At 40.0% G+C, this 27,236-nt stretch overlaps 1 protein-coding gene across 2 annotated transcripts in view; it reads left to right on the plus strand.

Moving 5' to 3' along the window:
* Positions 1–27,236, plus strand: part of CFAP47 (cilia and flagella associated protein 47) — a 681,345-nt gene that overhangs the window by 98,020 nt on the left and 556,089 nt on the right. For both annotated transcript variants that reach the window (XM_077482554.1, XM_077482555.1), the window contains exons 11-19: positions 1,552–1,774; positions 4,138–4,290; positions 4,426–4,615; positions 5,950–6,046; positions 6,851–7,067; positions 11,811–12,055; positions 16,255–16,385; positions 18,756–18,878; positions 22,225–22,356. In XM_077482554.1, coding sequence (XP_077338680.1) covers positions 1,552–1,774; positions 4,138–4,290; positions 4,426–4,615; positions 5,950–6,046; positions 6,851–7,067; positions 11,811–12,055; positions 16,255–16,385; positions 18,756–18,878; positions 22,225–22,356 — 1,511 coding nt within the window. The remainder of the gene's footprint in view (positions 1–1,551; positions 1,775–4,137; positions 4,291–4,425; positions 4,616–5,949; positions 6,047–6,850; positions 7,068–11,810; positions 12,056–16,254; positions 16,386–18,755; positions 18,879–22,224; positions 22,357–27,236) is intronic.

Consider the following 27,236-nt stretch of genomic DNA (forward strand, 5'->3'; position numbering starts at 1 on the left):
AATCCTTTGGAGTTCCCACAGTGAGAGAGTGGCTCCTTAGGGTACAGGAAATCCAATCAGCAGAGGAGTGGCAGTATCAATGAATCAATAAATATTCCCAGTTTTATGAGACTTGGGCAATGTGGATTCATTTCACTACCTCTTTGACAAATATAAACCGCTAATGATGTAAGTTTTCTTTCGGATGTGAATTATGATATGCACACCATATTCTTTTTCTCACAGACTTCATGATACTTCATGGGGGAATAATTGCAATGTTTTCAATGTTCCATGTGTTATTTTTCCTACCACCTCAGGTGGTAAAGGATTTCATGTTCTTTTCCTTCATAATTTCTTGTCTCTCTTCTCTTTTTTTTATCTTGCTTTTCTTCCTGCTCAGGCTCCATACTTCTCAGTCTGTTATGGACCCAGGAGGCTCAAGCATTGGATCCTTATTTGGGTCTTCATTACCATTTTTTTTTTTTCCCTTTTTTGATAACCTTCTACACTACTTGGTTACCAGTGATGTTATATTATGTACCATGTTTTGGGGTTTTATAAGCTATTTCCTGTTGCCTAGGTGTTATCTCAATGGGATTGCCTTTTCACATCTGTCATTTGAATTGTGCTGGAGTCTGTTGTTTCTCAGGCTGTATCATTATTTTTTCTATATGCTCATAAATAACGATTTAAAAAAAAGAAAAGAAAAAGAAGTTGCACTTTGCAATTTTCCCTAGCGCTTAGTAATTCAGTTGAAGCTTTGCTGGCTTTCATCATCCAATCATGTACAAACAAATAACCTGTTTTTCCCACATGATTGTGTATTCTTTGCAAAGTGACATTTCACCATTTTCACTAAGCTCTTGAGAAAATTTCCTTCCAAAGTGCAACTTTCCTTACAAAGTGAACAGCCTATTTGCCTTTATTAAATCAGCTCCCATATATTTGTTAGCTATGGTGTCAAGGAAGACTCAACCTTGGTGCACACAGTAATATTCCAGCTTGAAACAGGTTTATAAGGATTGCTGCTTTTACAGCAGTCCAACCCTACCAGTTGTGTGGGTGGCAGGACTGTATTTTAGGTACAGTAGGCAGCAGAGGTAAAGAGATGGCCTTTTCCTTTGTAGGTATTAGCCACACTTTTCCCATCTTCAGTAGCAATACAGCCATCTCAAATAATTTTTCACATGTAGCATCTCAAAATTCTAAGCCAGAACTAATAAAACATGAAAATGTTCTGATTGGACAGGTAGTCTTAGCAGGGAGGTATTACAATGGGTGTCGATGGCTGTGTGCCTACAGGCTGTAATGATGGAAATCCAACCCTGGATTCCTGAAGCACATGCACAGAGCTCATCAGAAGCCGCTACATAAACAAAACCGTGAACAGAGACCCCATGTGTGGGAAGGCGGGCATCAACATCATGGGAAGTGTGCAATGGCTTCATCTTTCATTCAGGTCTTAACTACCAAAAGTACTGATTCCTTTTCTTTAAACATTGCAATACATTCATTGCTTACTGCAGGTCAGCAAACATAGCCTCAGTATTTAGCATTTTTTTATTGCAGGTATTACTCCTTTGATTACTAACCCAGTTGGACAGTTCGTGCAAGCAGCACCCCAAGAATCTACAATAGTAACAGAATCCTCACGCATGGCCACTTTGAATGCAGCTAAAACACACATACACGATCACCAGAAAACAAGTGGTGTTTACAAAGACGTGCAAGTGGCATTTCCAAATGATCGAGCAGCAAGCATAAGACCTAGTGACCGCAAAGCACAATACAGGTACTGTAGGTTTATTCAACTGTGTAGAATCAAAAACAATGTTATTGCAAAGAATGTTATGGCACTATAGCTAAGGAACAGTTATTAAGATTTAAAAGGTGATAATTTCTTTAGCGTGATGAATCCTTTCATGATTTTTAAAATAGCCACTGGTTGCTTATTAGTGCAACATTTATTAGTGTTACGTTATAGGTTTTATGCTGTAACCTGTACATTCTGTACTTCTCATAATAACCATGGTTTTTAATTCCCTTTGACAAATCCTAGGCTCTGCTTTATTTTCAGGTTGCTAAAAAAAATGTTTATCAGTCATCATCATTCACATTACAGGACAACTACTGAAAAAATGTTGTATTCTGATAAATGTATCACTGCATCCATTAATACACATTTATCAATAGTATACCGTATATGAATTCTTTCTTCTTTCCTATTTCACATGCCTTAATTCATATTTTTCTCCTCATTTACATACTGTTTAAGCTGTCTAGCCAAAATAACAGCTAGAGGGATTGAGCAAAACTATATAACTGCAGAAGGGATGCATGAACAGTTACTTAGTCAGGTTGAAAAAAGTCCATCTAGTTCAACCAATAAAAAGAGGGGAAAAAAATCAATTTTTTTTTTTTACAATCCCATATACACAATCCTACACCCAGTTGATCCAGAGGAATGCAAAAGAAACCTAGCAAAGCATGAACCAATTTGCTCCAGCAGGGGGAAAAAATCCTTCCCAATCCCCCAAGAGGCAATCGGTTGTTCCCGGGATCAACTTTACCTATAAATGTTAGTATCCAGTACAGTGGAGGTTAATAGTGCTGAGGGAGCTGTAACAGGCACTCATCGCCCCTTTTGGCGCAGCCCCCTCATTCATTGAAGCCATACTACGACCATAAATAAAATTAAACGGGATCTATGAATGGGGGGGGGCAAGCCTTTCAATCATCCACCCCCTCCATTCATAGATCTTGTCTCATTTAGAGAAGCTGTAGCATGGCTTCTATGAATGGCAGAGCTAGATGGAAAGAGCAATCATAGTTGGGCACTCTTGATTAATGCTTGTCACCGCTCCATTAGCTCCCCCACTACACGGAATGATTATTACTAGATCATGCCCCTTTTGCAAATTTTTTTTTTTTTTTTTTTTTTTGCTTTTGTATAAACTTTTTAACTCTGGGCTCCATTCTCCCCACTTGACAATCATTGTGAATAAAGATGAGTAGCTGACTCTCTCAGGGAGTGGGGCCATGATGTCCTGAACTCATAGTGGTTAATCTTCTGGTTTGTGTGCCAGTAGTATTTTAGATTAAAAAACATCTTTGGGTTTTGAAAGAATGCTTTATCTTTGTGGTTCTGGTGATGTTTAATTTTTAATGAATGTCAGCAGTCTTGGGCTTTCAGGGTCAATAACGAGTTGTAGCAAAATATGTACGGCAGCAGGGAAGATAGGAGTGGGATACTGGCTGGAGAGAGTACAATAATCTAGCAAACAGGAAGTGCAGAGACGTGGCTTAAATCAGGAAGTTCATAGGAGGAGCAAAGAGTTCAGGGTTCAAGACAGGATCCTTCAAGGAATTTTCCAAGGAACTGTCCAACAATCTAGGTAGCTCAGCAAGAAAATACTTTGCCTGACAGAGCAGAGGTTCCAGGTTCAAATCCAGGTCTTGATAAACTTTGGTTGTAGCAATCTCTCAGCCAAGGTGTGATATGCCTCTGCAAATGACAGCTGGAGTTCTCTAATCAGTAATGCTCATGTTCCCTTTTGATTGTGCAGCGCTAGTTATAACGCAATGGGGGAACATAGAACTTACATAGAAGGCAGCAGACCCTTTGTGAAGCCTGCAGCCTGGGAAAGAGGAACACTTGGGCTTTCATTGTTATAAAGAACCTAATAGTATAGCACTTATAACTAATAGATTTCTAGCACCTGCCATTGAGATACAATTTTTTTAAGAGAGATTAAGAGAGAGTTAATTTGGGTTTTAAACTCCTTCTCTTCTCAAATCAACAGTTATATTTTGCATTGTTCTTGGTGCAATAACATATACTGGCTTCTTAAAGCTCTCTAGAAATGGTGATATTTTCCACTAGAATTTCAAGATTCATCCAGCTGATACAACCAAATAATGGTGTCCGTAATTTATGTTAAGTAAATAACTGTGTAATCCACCTGCAAATGTGTGACACCTTCATTATGCCCTGTGGAGACACGAACCACTGCCAATGATCTTAGCAAATCACTTTAGAACCTTTTTGATTATTGTGTTTAAGATACTTGATGTATATTCTTTGTAGCATATATTTTACATGACTTACAGCATGAAATATAAAATAATAAAATACATTTTTTTATCTAATAATAGGACTATTTTTACCAAAATGGAAAGATATAACTATGTAGATCCTGATTATGCATACACAGAAGAAGAAGAAACAATAAAGCAAACCCATAAGGACTATTATACCAATTATATAAAAGACAGGAGGGAGCTACGCCTTAAAGAGAAGAAAGACAGGTATATTGTCTTTGTAATCAACCATATGCTATATCTTAATCAATAGTGTATTACATGTTTTCCACTCCATGTCTTTGTATGTTACATTTAAGTTTATTATCTTATGTTTTGCTATTCTAACTTATTTTCTCATAGAGAGTTTCAAGAAACAAACAATGATATAGAAATTGGGATTACACCCGCAGCAGGTCTACAGCCACCCACTTACTCAGTTGCTGAATGTTTTAACGAGCAGAAAAAGCCAAAAACTGCTCCTGTAACCAAAGGTCGTATGTTGACAACTCGCCAGCTGGCATTTGCAGAATCAAGATCTGTGACCAAAGAAGTAAGTATCTTATACCTTGAAGTGCTAGTACCATGTGGTGCTTACAAATACCTGTGTAAGCCTTCAAACTGATCTCTGCGTCATTGTGAAATTGCTTGGATGAGGCTATGCACAGAAAATGGAATGATAGTTAAGTAAACTTTACCAATACACTTTTTTGGTCCCCTTTGGTCTGTTAAATATACCATTGAAAGTGTTTTTTTTTTAACCATTCAATAACTGATTCAATTGATCTTGCTAAAAATATTATCAGCCAGCTGATAACTTCCTGTGCCTGTGTTTCAGTCTTTAGCTGGGTATACACACTTATTTTATATTTTTTTTGGTTCAGCCGGTGGGATGAATTAAAAAAAAAAGAATCGGTTCTCCAATCCACACAATCCAGGTGTGCTATTGTGTTCTGACAATGGGATTCTTCCACTGTCAAAATACACTGATCAACGCTGAAGCTGATTGAGTTTGAGTTTTCCAGGAGTACCGTTTGACAGAGGTACTGTAGATCTACCATTTGACTTCTGTCTAACTGGGAGGACAACACACAGATTAAAATTTGGTCGGTCTCTGTTGAACCAGCCTAATTTCAATCTGTGTGTACCCAACTTTACCATTTATATTATTCTCAGTTGTTTCAGCAGACTTCAGAACCATTCCCCACTATTATAGAGAAGGTGAGAGAGAGAAGTTTCTGTAGTCTTGTGTTAGTGTGACAACACTGCTTCTCCTGGGCTACAGTACAGTAAGTAAATATCGCCTTAGGCCAGGAAGTGTGTTACTGACAGAATCACAAGGTGGAAACAATGAAAAAAAAAAAAACTGAAAAAGAAAACAAATGCAGCCATGACATCTGAGGATGGGTAGGCTGAATTATATTAGTTTTTTGTTTATGGGTTTACAAAAGCTTTAAGCCCCATTCCCTCTCAACGCTAAGCCCTGCCTCTGTCATTCTGTCATTTGATAGTTGAATGACAGGGGGTGGGAGCTTGTGCTCATGCGCAGAATTTTTTAGAACAGCTTTGAAATATTTTCAGATGTATATAACATATTTAACAAATATATGTTCAGGTCATTGATATAGGGCCTGTTTAAACCAACTCATGTGTGTTATGCTTTGTAACTATACTTTAAAAACAATTCTTAAATGGATATAAGTCAACTTTTAAAACAACTTACAAGACACCATCAAGATTAATATATTGCATATTACTATGGCCTTTAGGCAGTACTTGAAACCTGAGGCACCACCTGAATTGAAAACTTTGGCTTCATATGCAAACCTTACTTTGCATTTTATGCTATTATTTTATCATAATAATACATTGTGCTCTCTGCTTTAGATTAATGAGGGACTTAATGCAATGCCATGCACTGTATCCGAGAAGGAAGACTGCAGCTTGGAACTGACACCTCAGCAACTTCATCAAGTAGTTGTAGGTAAGAGCTGAAATATAGATATAAACCTGTAAAAGCATTCTTCTACAGTATCTTCAAATATGAACTATATAATACAAAACAGATAAATAAAAAATTGCCATGACTGTAAATTGGACAGAAATAATACATGTTTCAACTAAATGTGCCAAAGAAACCAAATAAACTTTTTTTTTAGAATAAATATAGAAGACTTTTAGTCACCCAGAAAGACGCAAGAAAAAATAATTATAAAAGATGTTTTACAAATTTTATTGCACCATAAAAAATGCTTAAAAATAATGCAACGGCTCATAATGAAGTGTTGGGTCAAAGATGGACCGGTAATGATCTCACAATACGTAAACAGAATATAATGAAAGTCTCACTGTAACTCTGTAGATCACTAATGGGTACAGCCATCCATCAAACACTATTACACGGAAAAAATGATATAAACATCACTGATCCACTGATTAATCAACAAATCAGTACAGATACAAATTGAATAAAATAACATAACGTCATATGAGATGAATGTTACATGATGGAGGCCCAGTAGAGAATCACAGTAGATATTAAGCCTCAACACATTTCAATCTTCCTCAGGAGGAAATGTGTAGTAATTCATATACAAGAAAACATTATTATTAATGGAAACCAACTGAATTCTGTAAATCACCATATGATGTCTGTAAATTGGTATAATTGCATGAACTACTTTGACAGGTTGCCTTTTTTCCAGATAAATACAAAATTAAACAAAACTTAACAAAATTCAATTGTTTGTCTTTTGACGTTTGTAACATTTTCCTTTACATTTCGCAGGTCCTTCCACAATAGATTTTGGTGAAGTCTGTGTACGATCCACGTCTATTAAAGAACTGAACATCATAAATAGTCTTCCCATGTACATCTGGGTTCAGGTGGAGATTGACTGTGATGAGCTGCAGCAAACTAGCCCCCTTTCTCATGTTGTGCCACCTATGTCAAAGACTGACATTCCTGTTGTCTTTGAAACAAACTCGCTAGGGAAATTTAAGAAGTAAGAATGAATTAATGTATTTATTTATTTTTTAATCAGAATAATCATTGGCAGGATCTCTTGTAGGCGCCTGGTTTATAAACGTCACTAAGACCCCTTTCACACCAAGGGTGTTTTGCAGGCGCTATCGCATTAGAAATAGTGCCTGCAATCCGCCCTAAAACAGCTGAGCCATTGTCTGTAGTGTTAAAGCCCGAGGGCTTTCACACTGCAGCGGTGCGCTGGCAGGACGTCAGGAAAAGTCCTGCCGGCAGCTTCTTTGGAGCGGTGAAGGAGCGGTGTGTTTACCGCTCCGCCACCGATGCTCCCCATTGAAATCAATGGGGCAGTGTTGTAATACCGTTGGCAAAACGCCACTATTGTGGAGTATTGCCGGCGGTTTTAACCCTTTCTCAGCTGCTAGTGGGGGGTAAAAGCGCCCGCTAGCGGCCGAAATGCGCCGCAAATCCAACGGTAAAACGCTGCTAAAAATAGTTACCGCCGACGCTATGGGTGGCGTGGTGTGAAAGGGGTCTAAAGACTCGTGCACACCCTGGACGTTTTTATGGATTAATACTAAATACATTGGTGTTAAAGTGTACCTTAAAGCTAGCTGTACTATATGTTGATCTATTAGAGTCCAATGATTTGATCTCTTTGGATAGATGGTAAAGTAGCCCTTCCTTCCCTTTATGTTGACCATGGACAAACAGATGTGTTTTTTTTAAGATTATTTCCCAATGAGATATATGTCTGGCCACAACAAGGACACATCAGGTTGTAAATTGTAGCTTTGATGACATGACTTCTCTACTTACAGTCCACCATACAAACCAGGATGAGAACAGGGAACAATCTTAGAGAATACTGGCAGCACCAATCTTTACCTCAACACATATACACTGTTGAGCTGTCTTTTCTACATCCCCAACCTAGATCATTAGAGTTTATGCAGAATAGTCCATGGCTCCTCTCCTTAACAACCAGCATACACTGCGCCCTGATTGGCCAAAGCATACAGGTCAGGTGCATGCTTTGGCCAATCAGCAACCAATGCACTGTGAGAACGCAGTGCATTATGGGGCCCTATGCAGCCCAACGAACACCCCAATTCTTTGTGTGTTCAGCAAACACACGAACATCCATTCGACTGGAACATCGGGACCATCCCTAATCAACATATTTCACCATATGCTCCCTACACACGATCATATTTTCCGACAACAAATGTTGGATGTGAGCTTGTTGGCGGAAATTCCGATGTGTTTGCATGCTCCATCGAACATTTGTTGTCGGACTTTCCACCAACAAATGTTGGCTAGCAAGTTCTCAAATTTTCCGCCAACAAATGTTTGTTGTCTGACTTTCTGATCGTGTGTACACAAGTCTATCAGACAAAAGTCCACGCATGCTCGGAATCAAGTACGAGCCGGAAGCTCTCTGTCTTGTAAAACTAGCGTTTGTAATGGAGATATCATACACGTCTTGTACGTCACTACTAATTTATTGGCCAACATTTGTGTGACCGTGTGTATGCAAGACAAGTTGGAGCCAACATCCTTCGAACAAAAATCCACGGTTTTGTTGTCGGAAAGTCAGATCGTGTGTACGGGGCATTACTCTCCCTACTCTTACTACTCTTATCAGTGAGGGACAGGCTTCCAAGTGCACTGTCTCTCAAACCACCATGTTATGTTGACAATATTTTTTATTATTGTATTGACCAATTATTAATGAAGAAACCCCAAAAACGTATGATACTCTAAATAAATAAATAAAAAAAAATATATATATTGTGATATTTGGGGGTTATTTAGCCTCTGTGTAGAGCACACCAGTGAGCAGAGTCCACGCCAGTTATGCCATTTAAGGGCTTGTTGGCCCACGTTTATTAAAAGTAAAAGAAAACAAGTCCCATAACAGGAGGGTTCAGCTTCACAGCAGCAACAAACGAATAAACAGAAGAATACCAAGCCACCTGGCTCTCCTCAGCAATACCGCCATTCAGGCTTACACTTCAGCCCTCTTATCCCTATAACAGAGATGTCGTACAACTACTGTACCTCCTTTTTATCTTCTTTGCTGCTCAGCCCACAGCTTTGGGCCCTCTGGCTATACCATGCGGACATGCATGCTTCTCCCTTGCTTGCCTGGACTCCTCGGGAGGGTGGAGCCCAGAACCCTGGTCTTGGCTCTGTTATAAGCCCAGGACCCACCTGTGCAATCAACCAGCCAGACTTCTGGCTGTTCCCAAATCCCGGTCCCAGGATTGGAGATTCCGTCCCACCCATAACACTATGGAATCTCCGGGCTCCAGGTCCCCAACTGGATTTTTGAAAACGATGAGGAAACTGAAAACCTGGAGCCCCTCACCCTGCCTGGTTGAGAACCCTGCATCCTTCCGCTGGTGGGGTACCGTACTACCACTATATATATATATATATATATATATATATATATATATATATATATATATATATATATATATATATACAGTGGTGTGAAAAAGTGTTTGCCCCTTCCTCATTTCCTGTTCCTTTGCATGTTTGTCACACTTAAGTGTTTCGGAACATCAAACCAATTTAAACAATAGTCAAGGACAACACAAGTAGACACAAAATGCAATTTGTAAATGAAGGTGTTTATTATTAAAGGTGAAAAAAAAATCCAAACCATCATGGCCCTGTGTGAAAAAGTGATTGCCCCCTAAACCTAATAACTGGTTGGGCCACCCTTAGCAGCAACAACTGCAACCAAGCGTTTGCGATAATGTGCAATGAGGCTTTTACAGCGTCCTGGAGGAATTTTGGCCCACTCATCTTTGCAGAATTGTCCTAATTCAGTTACATTAGAGGGTTTTCGAGCATGAACGGCCTTTTTAAGGTCATACCACAACATCTCAATAGGATTCAGGTCAGGACTTTGGCTAGGCCACTCCAAAGTCTTCATTTTGTTTTTCTTCAGCCATTCGGTGGTGGACTTGCTGGTGTGTTTAGGATCATTGTCATGCGGCAGAACCCAAGTTCGTTTCAGCTTGAGTACACGAACAGATGGTCGGACATTCTCCTTCAGGATCTCTTGGTAGACAGCAGAATTCATAGTTCCTTTTATCACGGCAAGTCTTCCAGGTCCTGAAGCAGCAAAACAGCCCCAGACCATCACACTACCACCACCATATTTTACTGTTGGTATAATGTTCTTTTTATGAAATGCAGTGTTCCTTCTACGCCAGATATACTTGGACACACACCTTCCAAAGAGTTCCACTTTTGTCTCATCGGTCCACAGAATGTTGTCCCAAAAGTCTTGGGGATCATCAAGATGTGTTGTGGAGAAATTGAGACGAGCTTTGATGTTCTTTTTGCTCAGCAGTGGTTTTCTCCTTGGAACTCTGCCATGCAGGCCGTTTTTGCCCAGTCTTTTCCTGATGGTGGAGGCATGAACGCTGACCTTAACTGAGGCAAGTGAGGCCTGCAGTTCCTTGGACGTTGTTGTGGGGTCTTTTGTGACCTCTTGGATGAGTCGTCGCTGCGCTCTTGGGGTAATTTTGGGCTCCCGGCCACTCCTGGGAAGGTTCACCACTGTTCCATGTCTTTGCCATTTGTGGATAATGGCTCTCACTGTGGTTCGCTGGATTCCCAAAGCTTTGGAAATGGCTTTATAACCCTTTCCAGACTAATAGATCTCAATTACTTTCTTTCTCAATTGTTCCTGAATTTCTTTGGGTCTCGGCATGATGTGTAGCTTTTAAGAATCTTCTGGTGGACCTTACTGTGTCAAGCAGCTCCTATTTAAGTGATGCCTTGATTGTGAACAGGTGTGGCAATAATCAGGCCTGGGTGTGGCTAGAGAAATTGAACTCAGGTGTGGACAACCACAGTTATAGTATGTTTTAACAAGGGGGGCAATCACTTTTTCACACAGGGCCATGATGGTTTGGATTTTTTTTCACCTTTAATAATAAACACCTTCATTTACAAATTGCATTTTGTGTTTACTTGTGTTGTCCTTGACTATTGTTTAAATTGGTTTGATGTTCCGAAACACTTAAGTGTGACAAACATGCAAAGGAACAGGAAATGAGGAAGGGGGCAAACACTTTTTCACACCACTGTATATACACACCATAATTATATTGTTGAAGTTCTTTTAAATATTATTGAAAATACAGTATATATATATATATATATATATATATATATATATATATATATATGACGCTAACTGCTTGACTTCCATATAGTTAAAGTAAGTTTGTGACTTACAGCTGGCATATATATATATATATATATATATATATATATATATATATTTTTATATATACCGGCTGTAAGTCACAAACTTACTTTAACTATATGGAAGTCAAGCAGTTAACGTCTTTAAAGTTATTGTACTTAAGGGAATAACCTTTTGGTTACTGTCAGCATTTTATTTAGTACTGCAGGCTCACCAGGACTTTATGCCCTCATTATTAATAGATAGACTCTTTAAACATATTCTTTCATCAGCCACCTTTATGAGCTAACATGGTTCCCAGATGCAATTCTTTGTGACCCTGAAGCTATAGCTAAGATCACAAGCACTAGAAAGTAATAGAGATATATATGTGTGAGCAGGCTGTTTCTTTGAATGATCAGACATTAAATAGTGTGGTATGTTATTTGCATCTGACTCATTGTGCTATTTTTGCTGGGTATTATATCACTGTTAACCCAAACAACTATAAGAGTATTAAAACATAAATTTTCTGAATACTTTTTACAGGTCAATTACCTACACTGTAAACAGCAAACATGCTGGTCACATCCTTGTGACAGCAAAAACAGTTCCTGTTGCCCTTGAGCTGTCATCTCACGAGCTGATTCTGAAACCGAACAATGACTTTTTAGCTGAGACAGGATTTAGATCGTCCATAAGATTATACAATCGCAGAAATCACCCAGCCGAATTTAGCTGGAAGCCAGTCATAACTGAAAAAGGAATAGCTTTTTCAATACGCCCAGCAAGAGGTAATTCGGCTAGAGCGTTGTTTGTGATTACTATACAATTACTGTTAGTATTTTGTCTTTTGTATATTGAAACAGTCCTACTCCATACTGCTCTACAGTTTAGTGAAAGAGTGAATGAAGATGGTAAGTGAATGATACATTTTTTTTTAAAATGTAACTTTATATAGCTATTACTTTCAGATTGCATATTCTCAAAGACATTTTTTTTTTTTTTATAATAAAAAAAATCATCTTACAGAATCTGCCATATATACACTTACATCTTTCAAGATTACATGACATTTTTCATATATCCGCATTTCCCCGTCTACCTCCCCCCGCACCCTGTCCCGGGGCTTAAATAACAGTCTAGTTTACATTTCTTTTCACTCCTTTCAATCCTTAATCCCTTCTATTATTGGCACACTACCTCGACATATCTCCACGTCTTTTTAAACACTTTCCAACTTTACCATTTATCCTTTTGATTTCTCCCCTCTACTTCTTCCCTACTTGGATTTACACTCTCCAAGTTATAAATGTCATTTATACCGAGGATCCAGTCTCGCATTTTTGGGCTATCAGGTTTCTGCCATTTTTTGGGTATGAAGCTTTTCGCTACATTGATCAGAGTGAAAATTACAGATGCTCTGTATTGCTTAACAGAGCCCTCTACCCCATGGAACAAGCATATCCAGGGATCTTCCGGGATTGCTTTGTTAGTAATTTCATTGATTAATTGTAAGACCTCTTTCTCAGAGACTCAATTATTAAAGTAGCCAGGCCCAGTATGGTATGCTGCATATACAAACTGATTTTACCGTTGTGGGTTTAGTAACACTTTAAGGTAGGAAGTGACTGGCAGCGTGCTACACGCACCACAGCAAAAGTGGGTGTGGACACAAAAATTAACAGTGGGAGGGGCTTAATGAGTACAGAGTTTAGGAGAGTGCTAGATACAGAGTGCAGGGTTCTGGAGTGTATTATGTACAGGAAGGTGGGTTCGGGAGTGTGTTATGTACAAAATGAAGGGCTGCGGAGTATGTTATGCACAGGGTGCTAGGGTTCTGGAGTGTGTTACAAACAGAGTGACAGGTTCTGGAGTGCATTACGTACAGAATGCAGGGTTCTGGAGTAAGTTATGCACAGGGTTCAAGAGAGTGCTAGGTACAGAGTCCATTCATCTATTCACATCTCACTATTGCACCTCTCTTCAGCTATAACCTACACACAGACAAAACACATACAAAACACACACACCTACAAAACACACACATACAAAACACACACACACACCACAACTGCTCTTCCCTCCCTTTCCACAAAGCTCTAGTGTCTTCAAGAAGGTTATCTTTGTTAAAGTACTTTTCTTTAGCTGGCTCTGTCTGTTTTCTTTTTTAGTGCACTAAGTCAGTGCACACTCTTCTTATTTCCAGCTCCCATTCTCCCCTCCCTGAGCAGGAAGGAAATAAGGATAATAGTACAGCTCACACCTCCTCCCCTTAATCATGCTGCACTCACAGACCAGCTCTTGTCCCCGCTCTCAGTGCAGAGCAGGGAGGCTGCTATAGGAGCCATGGGGGAGAGCTGGTACTTTTAACATAGCTGAAAAAAAAGCCAGTCAGCAATGTGTAGGCTCTGGCTTTTTCCTTATATGCTGATTGTTTGACAAAGGGGCGGGTGTGAGTAGCAGTCTCGCCCATCCACAACATCACAGCTTGAATTGACAGTTGCAGCTGCACAGAGCACACCTAGCTGGATTTCTGGCCAATCTCTGGCTGTGCTTGATATTCACACTGGAAGTTACTATATAATTAACAGATGAATTGAGGTGGGACAAGTCCCTGTACAGTGGGAGAGAGGTATAAATGCGGGACAGTCCCACCCAATCGGGGACTGTTGGGAGGTATGCTCAAACTGATGGGGTTTATAAACTTACAAATGCTGTCATTAAAGCAGAACTAAATATCTTTTTTTTTTTTTTATGCAAACACTCTGAACCCGAATGAAAACTTCTACATACATGCATATATATTTGCAAATCTGTGTTACCTTTTGCATTATCCGTATTTCATATCACCCATTTGTCATCATATTGATAATAATGAAAACCATGGTGTGCTATCAATATAAAGTGACTACATGCAATCAAGTAAGAAATGTGTATATATGTATATATATATATGTATGTATGCGTGTGTATATATATATATATATATATATATATATATATATATATATATATATATATAATATATCTATCTCAAAAAACTGTACATATGAATGTATTAAAAAACATTAATAAATAATCCTGTAAAGTCCATCAGACAAAAGAAGAGAAGTGCTCTTGTGCAAAAAGTTCATTTATACGTGTGTATCAACAAAAATCCATATTTCAGTGTAGATAGAAAAATCTTTACACCCAAAAGTACACACCCAACTCTCAAGCTGTTTACCAGCTATTCTGACCCCAAGATACACTTTATCACAGTATTCCCATGGAATGAATCAATATCAGGTGCCAATATTCCAGAATGGGTTACCATATGAACAGAATGTTCAACAGTGGGCTCAGCAAAAGGGAGAGACAAATGAGGAACTCATAGTGTAGTATTTAAAAATCCAGGCAAATAAAACAATCAATCACATGCAGATATCCCAGCGGGTGTGATAAAGTCACCACTAGTTCCTCCCAAGGGATAAAGGAGTATCTTGAATATATGTCATCATGCCTAATCCTTGGCTCACAGGATGTGCTCTGTAGGAATTATTATTCTTCTTTACAGGAAAAGAGCATTTAACAGGGAGGTTCTAGCTCTCCCTTATCCTCCTTATATTTTATTCTTTTATCAGTCACTCGTTATTTGATTTCTAAATGTAGCTAAAAGGGCTAACACAGGACAGGACTGGGAGGAGTATTCTGTGTGGTAATAGTCTCTGTCCCTTATGCAACTGTGGCAGCATAATGATATTTTAAGAGGGAAGAATCAGAAAGCCAGAGGGCTGGTCCACACTGAAAAATGGGGATTTGCACACATATGCATTCCTGTGTGGTCCCTCTCCTTCTGGTTTAGACTGCGGTACCATGAGGTTTGGTGGCCACAAACGTAGCACATTCCATTTGAGGGAGATGTGTTTGGGGTGCCATTAAAAATGAATTGTCCTACCTGTTAAGGACCCGCCTGTAAACCGGCTATTGCTGGAGCCCTCGCATATGAGGGCACAGTCAGTAGCATCTGACGCTGTCATTATGGACTTCCCATGCGAACACACCACAACACTTATATGCCATCTGGAACTCCCCTTCCGACAGTAGCTCCAAGAGCCAGACCTGGTGCATACTTTTCTACTTTGGGATTCATAAACAGACACTTTAAAGGTTAAGTTTTACTCCCTTCTCCACTTGTTGGAGAAGCGCGATACCCTGTAAGTACTGTTCCGTTTTTACGTGCAACGTTTTTCTAATCCCTTACCTATGTTATACTGATGTCTCCTCTATTATGCACTGAATGTTCCATGACTTTTTGAATGTTTGTATGATGGAAACGAATATTTGTAATTTTGCACTATTACATTTTCAATAAAATTTGTTTGAAACAAAAAAAATGAATTGTCCCCCCCCCCCCCCCATGGCTAGAAAGGGCAATGTGTTCCAGTTTCGGTGCAGAAAACGTGTACAAAATGCATCTCTTCCACACAGCATTGGGGGCAATGGTCCCTAAGGACTTTGAGGTGTGTGGTCAGAAAATCTTGGAATGAAGAGGTCATAGAGAATCCTAGGTCTTGCACAGCAACCTGGAAAAAACTCTAGAAAAACCATTATACACATACTGCAATTTTACAAGTGTGCATGCATTGTGTTTAACTTGCAATTTCAGAGTGTTTGCATAAAAAAAGCCCCGTATCTGCATTGATCTATCTACATCTGATCAGTAAACAACCCACATATCGAATAAACCACAGCTCACATACCAGATAATTATCTGTAGAGTGGGATGGCTAGTGTTTATTTATCAAGCCAACTGGGTGGTCTGTAGAAAAAAGTATATGGATTTAGTGAAAGACATTTTCTGTTCATATGTTTAAGAAACATTTGTTGTGCAGTCATACTTCCAAAAAATAAAAAAGGATATACTTTTTTTTTTTTTACCAATAATAAGCTTTTTTGTATGATTTCGGCATAAATATTTTTATATACTTTTTTTTTTTTTTTTTTTTAGGAATTGTTGATGCCTATGAAGATCTAGAATGTGAAGTCGTCTGGCATCCAGGATTCAACTCTCCTGAGATAGGAGAATTCAATCTCAGTGTACAGCAGAGGAATTCAGAAAAACTAAGATGCATTGCAGAGGTAATTCTAGCTGTACTACACAGATGCTGACAATACAGACCATTAAAAAACCTGACAGCACAATCCCCCCCCTTTTTTTTAGAGAGAGAAAGATTTGTCTGTGTTAATAAATACTGATATTGTTTCTTCTTTGTGAAACCTTCTTTGTGAAGCATTAAAGCAAGATATGTGGAAAGCAGTTGGTAAATTGCATATCTAAATGTTTACAGTCACATACATGATACTTAAATGCAGAATTTAGCATTTGGATAGTTTTAGAGTGCTTGTGTATTTTGCAAAAATACAGAAATTGCTATTTTGTTTTCAGTAGTATGCGATATGTGAAACAGTGATAAAGTGCAATTCAACTAAAAAAAATTCAAATTCAATTCAACTAAACTAATTCAAAAAGCTATAAAAGCAAAAATAGACAAGTATGCATAAATGATTAACCCTAAGTTCAAAAAAGCCAAAAAATACAGTAATATGTGATTAATATTTAATATGTGAAACGGTGATAAAGTGCTTGAGTCAAAAGCGGATATTCATCTCATTTTACATAAAAATTATTAAAATAAGTCCAAAATAATAAAGTGCTTGTGCATCAAAAAGTGATGAGATGTGAAGATCATATGCTCAAAAAACAGTTCTTGAAAGTAGTGAACACAGTTGCTCCCACCATCCAGGTATCCACCAGGTGTTGCTCAGTTTAGTATAGTTTCACATATCATCGCATATTACTGCATTTTTTTTTTCAATAAATGTACATGTAGTATTCCGAGCCCATTGTGTTTAGCTGATTAGTGGGCATGGAGGAGGAGGGAGGGAGTGGGCTATCATTTATACCAGTGTGTATACGCCAACACATGTGTGACTCTATAGTCACATGGTCTGCTCGGATGTGATAGAGAGGAAATGCTCAGCATAGAAATACACTTAAACTGAGCATGTGCAGAGTTGTCACTACTGCTCTGCAAAATCCCTAGCTGAATTGGGGACATGAACAGAAGGTGGACGCAGCAGGATCAACCTTTTTTTTTTTTTGCAAAATACAGAAAATGAATCCCATAGTGAGTATGAACAGCATGTAATACAACATTTATTGATAATTTTTTTTATGTTGTGGTTTTAGTGACATTTTAAGTCATTAGTCATGCACTCCACCAATCTGGCCTTTATGTAGGAAAGCAATAAGAAGTCAGTTTTCAGTTTGCGATAAGCCATGTAGGGAACACAGCAAACTTGTGGAAGAAGGTGCGCTCTGGTCAGATGAGACCAAAATTGAACTTTTTGGCCTAAAAGCAAAACACTATGTGTGGTGGAAAACTAACACTGCAAATAACCCTGAACACATCATCCCCACATGAAACATGGGGGTGGCACCATCATGTTGTGGGGATGCTTTTCTTCAGCAGGGACAGGGAAGTTGGTCAGAGTTGACAGGAAGATGGATGGAGCCAAATACAGGGCAATCTTAGAAGAAAACATGTTAGAGTCTGCAAAAGACTTGAGACTGGGGCAGAGGTTCACCTTCCAGTAGGTCAATGATCATAAACATACATTTTAAGTAGCATTCTGTTTTGAAAGGTCTCATTCACATGGGCACCGTCAGTTTGGCCACGTTAAAAATTCATCCATCTTCCATTCCATTAATATCCGTTTTCATCCAGTAATGTACATGTTTACATCCATTTTTTTCATCTGTTTTTGTATCCGTTTTGATCCGTTTACAGCAGTTTCTATGCCTTTAAGGAAATTACCCTGAAAGCATTGCTCCTCCAATGCTGCATTGCAGTTTTCAGTGAGTGATTTATCCTTGCTGTGTCCTTCCTTTGTCCTTGTCCTTGTGTGTACTTTCTGGATTGTGCAAAATAAGCTCCTCATGGGAGACATCTCTTGCCATGTTTCTCCTTGGGGATATACTGAAGATGTACTTCCTATATCCAACTACTGCCTGGGTCATAGGTTGAGTTCTCAGATAAACATAAAAAAATAATGATTTCTTCAAAACGGATCTTAACTGATTGGACGTTCACGGACTTTGTTCGTTAACGTCAGTTTTAACGTCAGTTTTCACGGATTTCTGGATCACAGATCTGGACGTAGCCCTGTACGTTAAAAAAAAAACGGATAGAATCGGAAGTGAAGGTTAACGGATGGCAACGGATGGTCATCCGTTTGCCCATAGGAATGCATTGTCCTCCGTTGACGGATGGAAGAAAAATGGATACAGTCCGCCCATGTGAAAGGGGCCTAAAAGTTGAGAAGGCGCATAGTCAAACAAAAGTTAATTTAAATATGCTGATATGCTGCCGATTTTAGATTTATTATTCTAGTTCGTATAACCATGTGACCACAATAACTAATCTTGACTTCTTTCTGAAATTACAGCTAGGATCCACGAGTGTCCAGTTTACTGAACAGAGAGTGCTCTTTCATCATGCCCCCCTCGGCCTCACAACCCACAAGACAGCCATTATTCAGAACACAGGAATGAGTCACGCATATTTTCAGGTAGAAAACTGACTTTTTTTGTGGAATGTAATCACTTCAGATGAATAAGCTGCAGATGCATTATTAGATATTTCAAAAGATGAAATTGAAAAAAGCAGAAAACTATGTTCTAAGTTTCTTCTTTCTTTCTTGGTTTAGGGACCACGGCTGCTATTTATCAAAACTACAGCCTACATTGTTTTATACTAGATTGCACTTACATTGTTCCATTGTTATTATTTTCTTTATTGTCCATTAAAATGTAACTATAGGCCAAACTCTTTTTTTTGGTAGTGGATATAGTGTTTTTTATTGCTGTCTATGCTCCTCTATGCTCCTGCTAGGGAGATTCACCCTCTATATTTGTCCTGTTCACCGTTATTATCGAAAGTGAAAGTAAAATATATTCCTAACTTTTGGGTTGACATCAGAGCACTAATAGAGAAGAGAATTTCCAGCTCTGGTGACCCAGACATGCCAGGATTCCCTCACTTTGGGGGATTTCCTCTCACTTCTTGTTTTAGCTATGGGGCAGGAAGTGAAGGGAAATCTCCCTAATGGGATACAGATGGCGAACATAATAAAAATAAAACTGCGTAACCCTCTGTTACTCTATTCAAAATGCAAAAAAAAAAAAAAGTTTAGAAACACAGAAACTCAGGAATTCTTAAACAGTCGGGTTTTACTGACACCTACTAGAGGTTTGGACACTGGCAAACAAAAACACTGTTGAAGCCAGGTCCTGTATAACCCCACTACTAACTGTCATGACTGCTAGTGTTTTGAGAAGTTGTACCCTTTTTCCAGAACCCACTGGACTAGAAGATTGTAGGGCTAGCTTGAAGTGTGACTTTTTTTTATTAGGCTGGTTGGGTTGAAGTACAGATAGCTACCTTACTGTGGTAGAGTTGTGCACTTTTTAAAATTTCTTGCTGCTTTTGCCACAGTAAGGGTTAAAGCTGGGGTACCTGAGTGCTTACGCCATCAGAGTGTTGCCTGAACATGTTTCCTGCCATTCAGTCTAAACAACATGCTGCTGCTGTTGTTCCTGAACTGCTACGCATATCACCTGGTTTCTGATGTTCTTCCACTACCTGCCTACTGTGACTTTTCACATATGACCACCTGCAACCCTTATTGGCACCAGCTGCTTGGGTGTAGGGGCATGTGAGGCCTTGCCTCACGTTGGGACCAGTTGTTTTTTTGCTATATGGTATATGTCTTCTCAGAGACGAACAGAGGACAGTCCTGCAGCCCAGGGCGGCCCATACTTCCCTACTGGTTCTAGAGGTGTTTACTCAGTATAAACAAAACTGGCAATCACCCCAATTTATAACTATATTTTAGTGCAAGGTGCATATGGAAGGACTGTGCACACATTAAAACAAAGCAAAATATTTTTTCTCAGCATAAGCAGTAAACAAAACAATTACACTTTCTAAAAATTTGCATTAAAAAGAGTGTTTATTTAGTATCCCCAGAAGGAACTTGCACCTTTACTCTAGATTCTGGGACACCTATTATAGGGTTTTCCTTATCAGAGTCTCCTACGGTTCTGTTGGGTGAGGGTGAGGTGGGTGACCACTAAGACCGCCATGTCCTTTTTAGACTTTTTATTTAATTTGTGCCCAATTACTGGTGCAATCTGAAGAGTCCAATCAACTGCCACTTGCTTCCTCCTTGAAAGGAAGTATACACTGCTGGAGGGTCCTGTATTCCCATGGTTGGTCAGTTGACAGAACAAGCTGGGATCCCACTGCAAATTCTCATTAAGGGGGATAACATGAGATGCTAGATGCTTTCTAGATGCTTTCCTGGGACCTAATTACCAGGAGATAGGTCCACTTTCTGTGGCCGAGCTGCAGTCTTCTGGGGAAGTCTCCTTACAATCTTTTTTTTTTATTGTTTATTTATAGTTTATTTAAGTATAAGACAGCATATTGTAAGTTACAAAAGGTATGACATTTTAATTTCAGGTGATACAAAGATAATTAGCATAACAAGCTAATAAAACTTGACAATGGTACAAGTATGGGCTAATGTCAGCAGCTTCCATGAATGAATCAACTAAGCAAAATTTCCATACAAAGTCCAGCTTTGGTTCAGGTTGAAAAAGAAAATAAATATGTGTCTGACAGCAATATACATATAAAGGATGCTCAAAAGGTATCTCTAGTGGGAGTTAGGAGTGTGTGTAGTTATCGGATTCAAGAGGGTATTTTGAGTCATCCCAAACTTTCCAAGTTTTATCAAACTGGGGTAGGTTACCGTCAATGTTTGCAGTCATGTGTTCCATCCTGCGTATATCTGCAATTATAGAGAGAAAATAGTGGAAGGTAGGGGGAGAGGGAGAGAGCCAATGTCTAGGAATGGCTCATTTTTCTGCTAGTAGTATGAAGGACCCAAGTTTCTGTAATGGTTTGGAAATGCCTGAGAGAGGGAGGCCCAAGAGGAAATGTATAGGAATCATTTGAATGGTTGTGGAGAGCAATGATTGTAACAGTTTGTGGACCTCAGACAGTAAGGACCAATGACAGGACATTCCCAGAAAATATGAAGATGGGTGACCAGACTCTCCACATCTCCAGCATAGATTAGAAACGGAAGGGTTTTGAACATGTAATATATCGGGAGTTCTGTACCAAAAAAAAGTATCTTAATGGCAGTTTCTTTTTGTGTAACACAGCATGAAAAAATGTTCCCCCAATCTAGCAACGAAATTGGGCGATTCAATATCCGGGACCATTTTCTCATGTAGTTATGTGAAGAGTCTGTCAGAAGGGGGGTCTCATAAAGCATTTTATATATAGATGAAATTAATTTGGGTTCGTATGGGCCATTTGCACATAATATTTCAAAGTCTGTGGGTTTCTCTAAGGATAGGGAGGAGGAATTGGCAAAGAAAAAATGTTTAAATTGTAAATACAAATATTCCAGGGAGGCAGGGAGGTCATATTTCTTTTTCAGCTCAATGAAAGTAAGGAGTTTGCGTGATATCGGCTCCTTACAATCTTTCCTTTCTGTTATTTTTTATCAGAATGGTCCTAGTAATAGCTAGGAAGTTCATTGAGGGACACAGGTACTGCCCCTCTTTGTTATTGACACTGTGTATTGCTTGCTTACAAAATGTCCTGACAGATAGAGACAGGGTTAGACGAGGGCTGTCTTCAACTGTTTGTGTTTGCCAGTGTTCCAAACTTCTGTAGGTGGCAGTATAACCTGTTTAGGAATGTTTGAGTCCATCAATGGTCTGCAATAAAAAGATTTTACAGTAAATACAAAAATATTGTTATTAATCTTTAAAACGTAGACTTTTTGTAGGTATAACATTCATTTAATAGACTTTGCATTTATTTGTTTGTTACAGGTAGTAGATATAAGTCCACTGCCTGGTATGACAATTACACCATCACAGGGCGTGGTGCCAGTGGGAGGATATGAGACTCTTAAGATCTTCTTCACACCAAGAGCAGTTATGAAGTTTGACACTAGAGTCGAGGTAAAACTGATTAAAACGTACTTCTAGCACATTTTATTTGTGTGTGTATGGGATGTGCTATGAGGAGGAATGTAAAGATCGATTTTGGACTAATATTTTCATTTGTGGCAAATACCAGTGGGCTGAATCACCCATAGACAAATTATTTTGCTTATGCTGGCCATATATAGTACTTGCCAGTTTTGGAGGGGCTGAAGGATTGAAGTTATGGTGGAAATCTATTAAATTCATTACACCTATTGTTTGATTTCCATGTCAATTTTATTTGTCCAGTCACTTAAAGTGTTACTAAACCCAGGACCCTGCATTAAATATAGAAAAAAAGGAGAAAAAACTGCGCTAAGGTGAAAAAAGAGGTGTAAGGTATATATACTCTTATGTGATACTTATAGGAATAAACGTTTAGCTGTGGCTTCACTGTGTCACATAAATACAGAACAAACAAAAATTGAAAAATACTAAGCCGCGCTTAACTTACACAAACAACTAATTGTGCAAAAAATTGAAAATAAATGATAAACAAAGTATAGCGACCATATGTAGATTAGTGTATACTTATAACGTGCGTGATATAAAACACACATAAAAAACTCAAAACGTAGAGCTTAACCCTTGCAATATAAATTTCCGTTGTATAAACCTATATCAACATAAAAGAGGATGGGACAAAAACACCCAGTGTTTGAACAGTGAGTCCGTATACATGAACCACAAAACTAATTGTTACAAGGCTGTGAATAAAGTCCTCCGAAAATAGACCACAATATTCATAAAATATCCGCCACTTAGTCCAAATGGGAAAAAGAAAGTTCAATCCACCACCAACATGCGATAAAATTTGCCGCTTACCAGAAAGACATGACCCCCCACTACAGAGGGTCACAAGAAGCTTGTAAGAATGGATATAACTTCCAGCCAAGGGGTGGTCCTCGGTGTCCTCCTGGTTCCACCACTCCAGTGGGGATTGGGAAGAAGACCTGTTCCCGGGCGTCTTCCTCAAAGGCCCAAAAAGGGACTCAAAAGTAGGGACATCGGAACCATAAAGGGAAAATAAAACTCCAAATAGTGTAAAACCCTTTATTACTCAAGATAAAAAAGTAAAAATGCACTTACAAATGTATAGAAGAAAATAAGCCTTAAGTCCGTTGCGCCGGCCGGACGCACACAGATAGACCCGTTCTCCTGGAAATTGTCACAAACACGAGGTGATGTATTCTTCCCAATCCCCACTGGAGTGGTGGAACCAGGAGGACACCGAGGACCCCCCCTTGGCTGGAAGTTATATCCATTCTTACAAGCTTCATGTGACCCTCTGTAGTGGGGGGTCATGTCTTTCTGGTAAGCGGCAAATTTTATCGCATGTTGGTGGTGGATTGAACTTTCTTTTTCCCATGTGGACTAAGTGGCGGATTTTTTATGAATATTGTGGTCTATTTTCGGAGGACTTTATTCACAGCCTTGTAACGATTAGTTTTGTGGTTCATGTATACGGACTCACTGTTCAAACACTGGGTGTTTTGTCCCATCCTCTTTTATGTTGATATAGGTTTATACAACGGAAATTTATATTGCAAGGGTTAAGCTCTATGTTTTGAGTTTTTTATGTGTGTTTTATATCACACACGGTATAAGTATACACTAATCTACATATGGTCGCTATACTTTGTTTATCATTTATTTTAAATTTTTTGCACAATTAGTTGTTTGTGTAAGTTAAGCGCGGCTTAGTATTTTTCAATTCCTGCATTAAATATATCTGGTCTCCCACAGTACACAGAACATGGAAATGCAATTATTTTAGTAAATATAAACTGCTAAATACATTTTCTCATCAGCAGTATATAACAGTCATGATTTCTATAATTGTCTGATTAAAGCTTGTAGGAGGAGTTTTCATTCTACTGTGACTGTCCTATGTGGCTGCAGAACCCCTGACCCTCTGTCTAGACAGTGCTTATTGGCCCTGTGCTGATCATTTGCACCCTCTCAAAAAAAAAAAACTGTTTAGCAATACTCACCAAACTGAGCATGTGCAGACTGCCCCCAAGGCTCTGTACTATCAGGAGAGGGATTGGGGACTCGAAGAAGGTGAGAATCAGAGGACAGGACCAGACAGCCTTTTTATAAAATTCAAATGATTAACCACTTAGGTTCCACAGTGAGCATAATATGTAGGCTTTACTGCATATACAGACTTATTTTACTGTTGTGGGTTTAGTAATACTTTAAACCTTTAAATTGATTTATGTGGCAAATTGCTGTAGTTGAAAGCAAACAATAGCCAGAGGTATGGGCAGCATTAGGCATCATACAAAATGCAGTTGTAATTAGGCTTGTAATTAGGCTCCTGGTCAGTGAATACAGCCACCCCAGTGAAACAAGTGAAGGACATCGTGAAAGACACAATTAATGAGTGGTTGTGTGGTGGGTTGGTTATACTGTATGAGTCATGGATTATTGGATAACCCAACTTTACTGTTTTTAACACAGTATGAGTAGTGATGGACGAACTTCCGACGGGACGTTTCGCGAACGCGAAATGCGAACGGACCCAAACGTTCGCGAAACAGAACGTTCGCCGCGGGCCCCATTGACTTCAATGGGAGGCGAACTTTGCAAACCTTCATGTCGAATTTGCGGCCACGTGGTAATTATTAGGGGGTAAAACGTAGTCCCACCATCTGGACAATGACATAATACATGTATGAGGTGAATTTGGGATCGATAACTACAAGCATTTTTATTTTATTTGGGAAATTGTTCTAACAATTCAGGACTATGGAGCTAATGAAGGCAATGGAGGAGAGGGAAGGTCAGGGACCAGGGTAGGCAAAGAAGAGGGTGCAGGAGATGATCACCAGCAGCGTGACATACCGGAATGACACATGCACCGTGATAGAGGCATCTGACAGCAGCACCGTAATACAGAGCACTGACAGCAGCACCGTGACATACAGCGCTGACAGCAGCACCGTGACATACAGCGCTGACAGCAGCACCGTGACATACAGCGCTGACAGCAGCACCGTGACATACAGCGCTGACAGCAGCACCGTGACATACAGCGCTGACAGCAGCACCGTGACATACAGCGCTGACAGCAGCACCGTGACATACAGCGCTGACAGCAGCACCGTGACATACAGCGCTGACAGCAGCACCGTGACATACAGCGCTGACAGCAGCACCGTGACATACAGCACTGACAGCAGCACCGTAAGCAGCCCCAGGAGGAAGTCAGCACAGCACAGGGATGGTGTGATCCCCTCATAATAAGAACCCCCAGGAGGAAGTCAGCACAGCACAGGGATAGTGTGATCCCTTCATAATAAGAACCCCCAGGAGGAAGTCAGCACAGCACAGGGATATCATAAGCAGCCCCAGTAGAAATATGACACCGCTCAACCTCTTCAAAGAGGAGGGTAGGGGCATATAGTACGGTGTGCTTTTTTGGGTCAAGGAAGTGAGCCAAATGAATTAAGAAGGTCTGTGTGCTTGATTAAAAAAATAGTTTATAGACATATACATGGTCTACTGGTCACATGTGTTGAATTCCTCCGAGATCCATGCCTCATTCATTTTTAGAAATGTGAGGTAGTTAACACTGTGGTGAGCTAGGCGAGTACGCTTATCGGTCACAATCCCCCCTGCTGCGCTGAACGTCCTTTCGGACAGGACACTGGATGAGGGGCAAGCCAACAGTTCGATTGCAAATTGGGCAAGCTCTGGCCAGAGGTCAAGCCTGCCCACCCAGTAGTCTAGGGGTTCATCACTCCTCAGAGCGTCCACATCGGCCGTTAACCCAATGTAGTCGGACACCTGACGGTCTAGGCGTTCCCTGATGCTGGATCCGGATGACACCTGTCGATGGGTCGGCTGAAAGAATGACCTCATATCCGAAGTCACCAACACATCTTCAAACCGGCCTCTTCTTGCAGGCGCTGTTGGATTGGTACCCGCAAATCCTTCTCTGGGAGTGGGAATTGCTCCTCTGCCAGCGCACGCAAAAGCAGAATGCAGCATTTCTCGAAGCAAGGCCTGGAAGTGCTGCATTCTGACAGCCCTCTGCGACGGCGGTAACATTTCCGCCATTTTGTGTTTGTACCGGGGGTCTAAGTACGTTGCCACCCAGTACTGGTCCTTGACCCTCATGCTTTTTATACGGGGGTCCCTATTAAAACACTGGAGCATGAAGGCCCCCATTTGCACTAAAGTGGAAGCGGTGTGGTGGCCTGGCTCCTGCTCATCATCCAGGATAATGTCGTCCTCTTCATTCTCCTCTCCCCATCCACGCACAACAGGGATCCCAGAAAGGTTTAAAGCATGCTCTTCTTGCTCCTGCTCATCCGCCCCGGCACCATCCTCCTCTGACTCCTCATCAGACTCCTGTTGTTGACTTGTCTCAGATAGAGTAGCCCCCCCTGGGAATTCATCCAGCATTGCGACTTCCTCATCTTCCCGCTCCTGCTCCTCCACAGCCTGATCAATGACACGACGCAATGCACGCTCCAGAAAGAAGGCATAAGGTACCATGTCACTGATGGCGCCATGGCTGCGACTGACCAGTTTGGTGATCTCCTCAAATGGCCGCAGAAGTCTGCATGTGTCGCGCATGAGCAGCCACTGGCGCGGTGAAAAAAAACCCAGCTCCCCAGAACCGTTTCTTTCGCAGAGTTCATACAGGTAGACGTTAACTGCACGTTTCTGCTGGAGCAGCCTATCAAGCATATAGAAGGTTGAGTTCCATCGCGTCGGGCAATCGCAAATAAGACGTCTGACCGGCAGATGGTGTCGCCGCTGAATGTCAGCAAGGCGAGCCATGGCCGTGTAAGATCTTCTGAAATGGGCCGAGATTTTCCTTGCCTGCCGCAAGATGTCCT

Source organism: Lithobates pipiens, unplaced genomic scaffold, assembly GCF_037356315.1.
Source record: "Lithobates pipiens isolate NorthernLeopardFrog02 unplaced genomic scaffold, aLitPip1_a1.2 Scaffold_16, whole genome shotgun sequence".
Taxonomy (NCBI): Eukaryota; Metazoa; Chordata; class Amphibia; order Anura; family Ranidae; genus Lithobates; species Lithobates pipiens.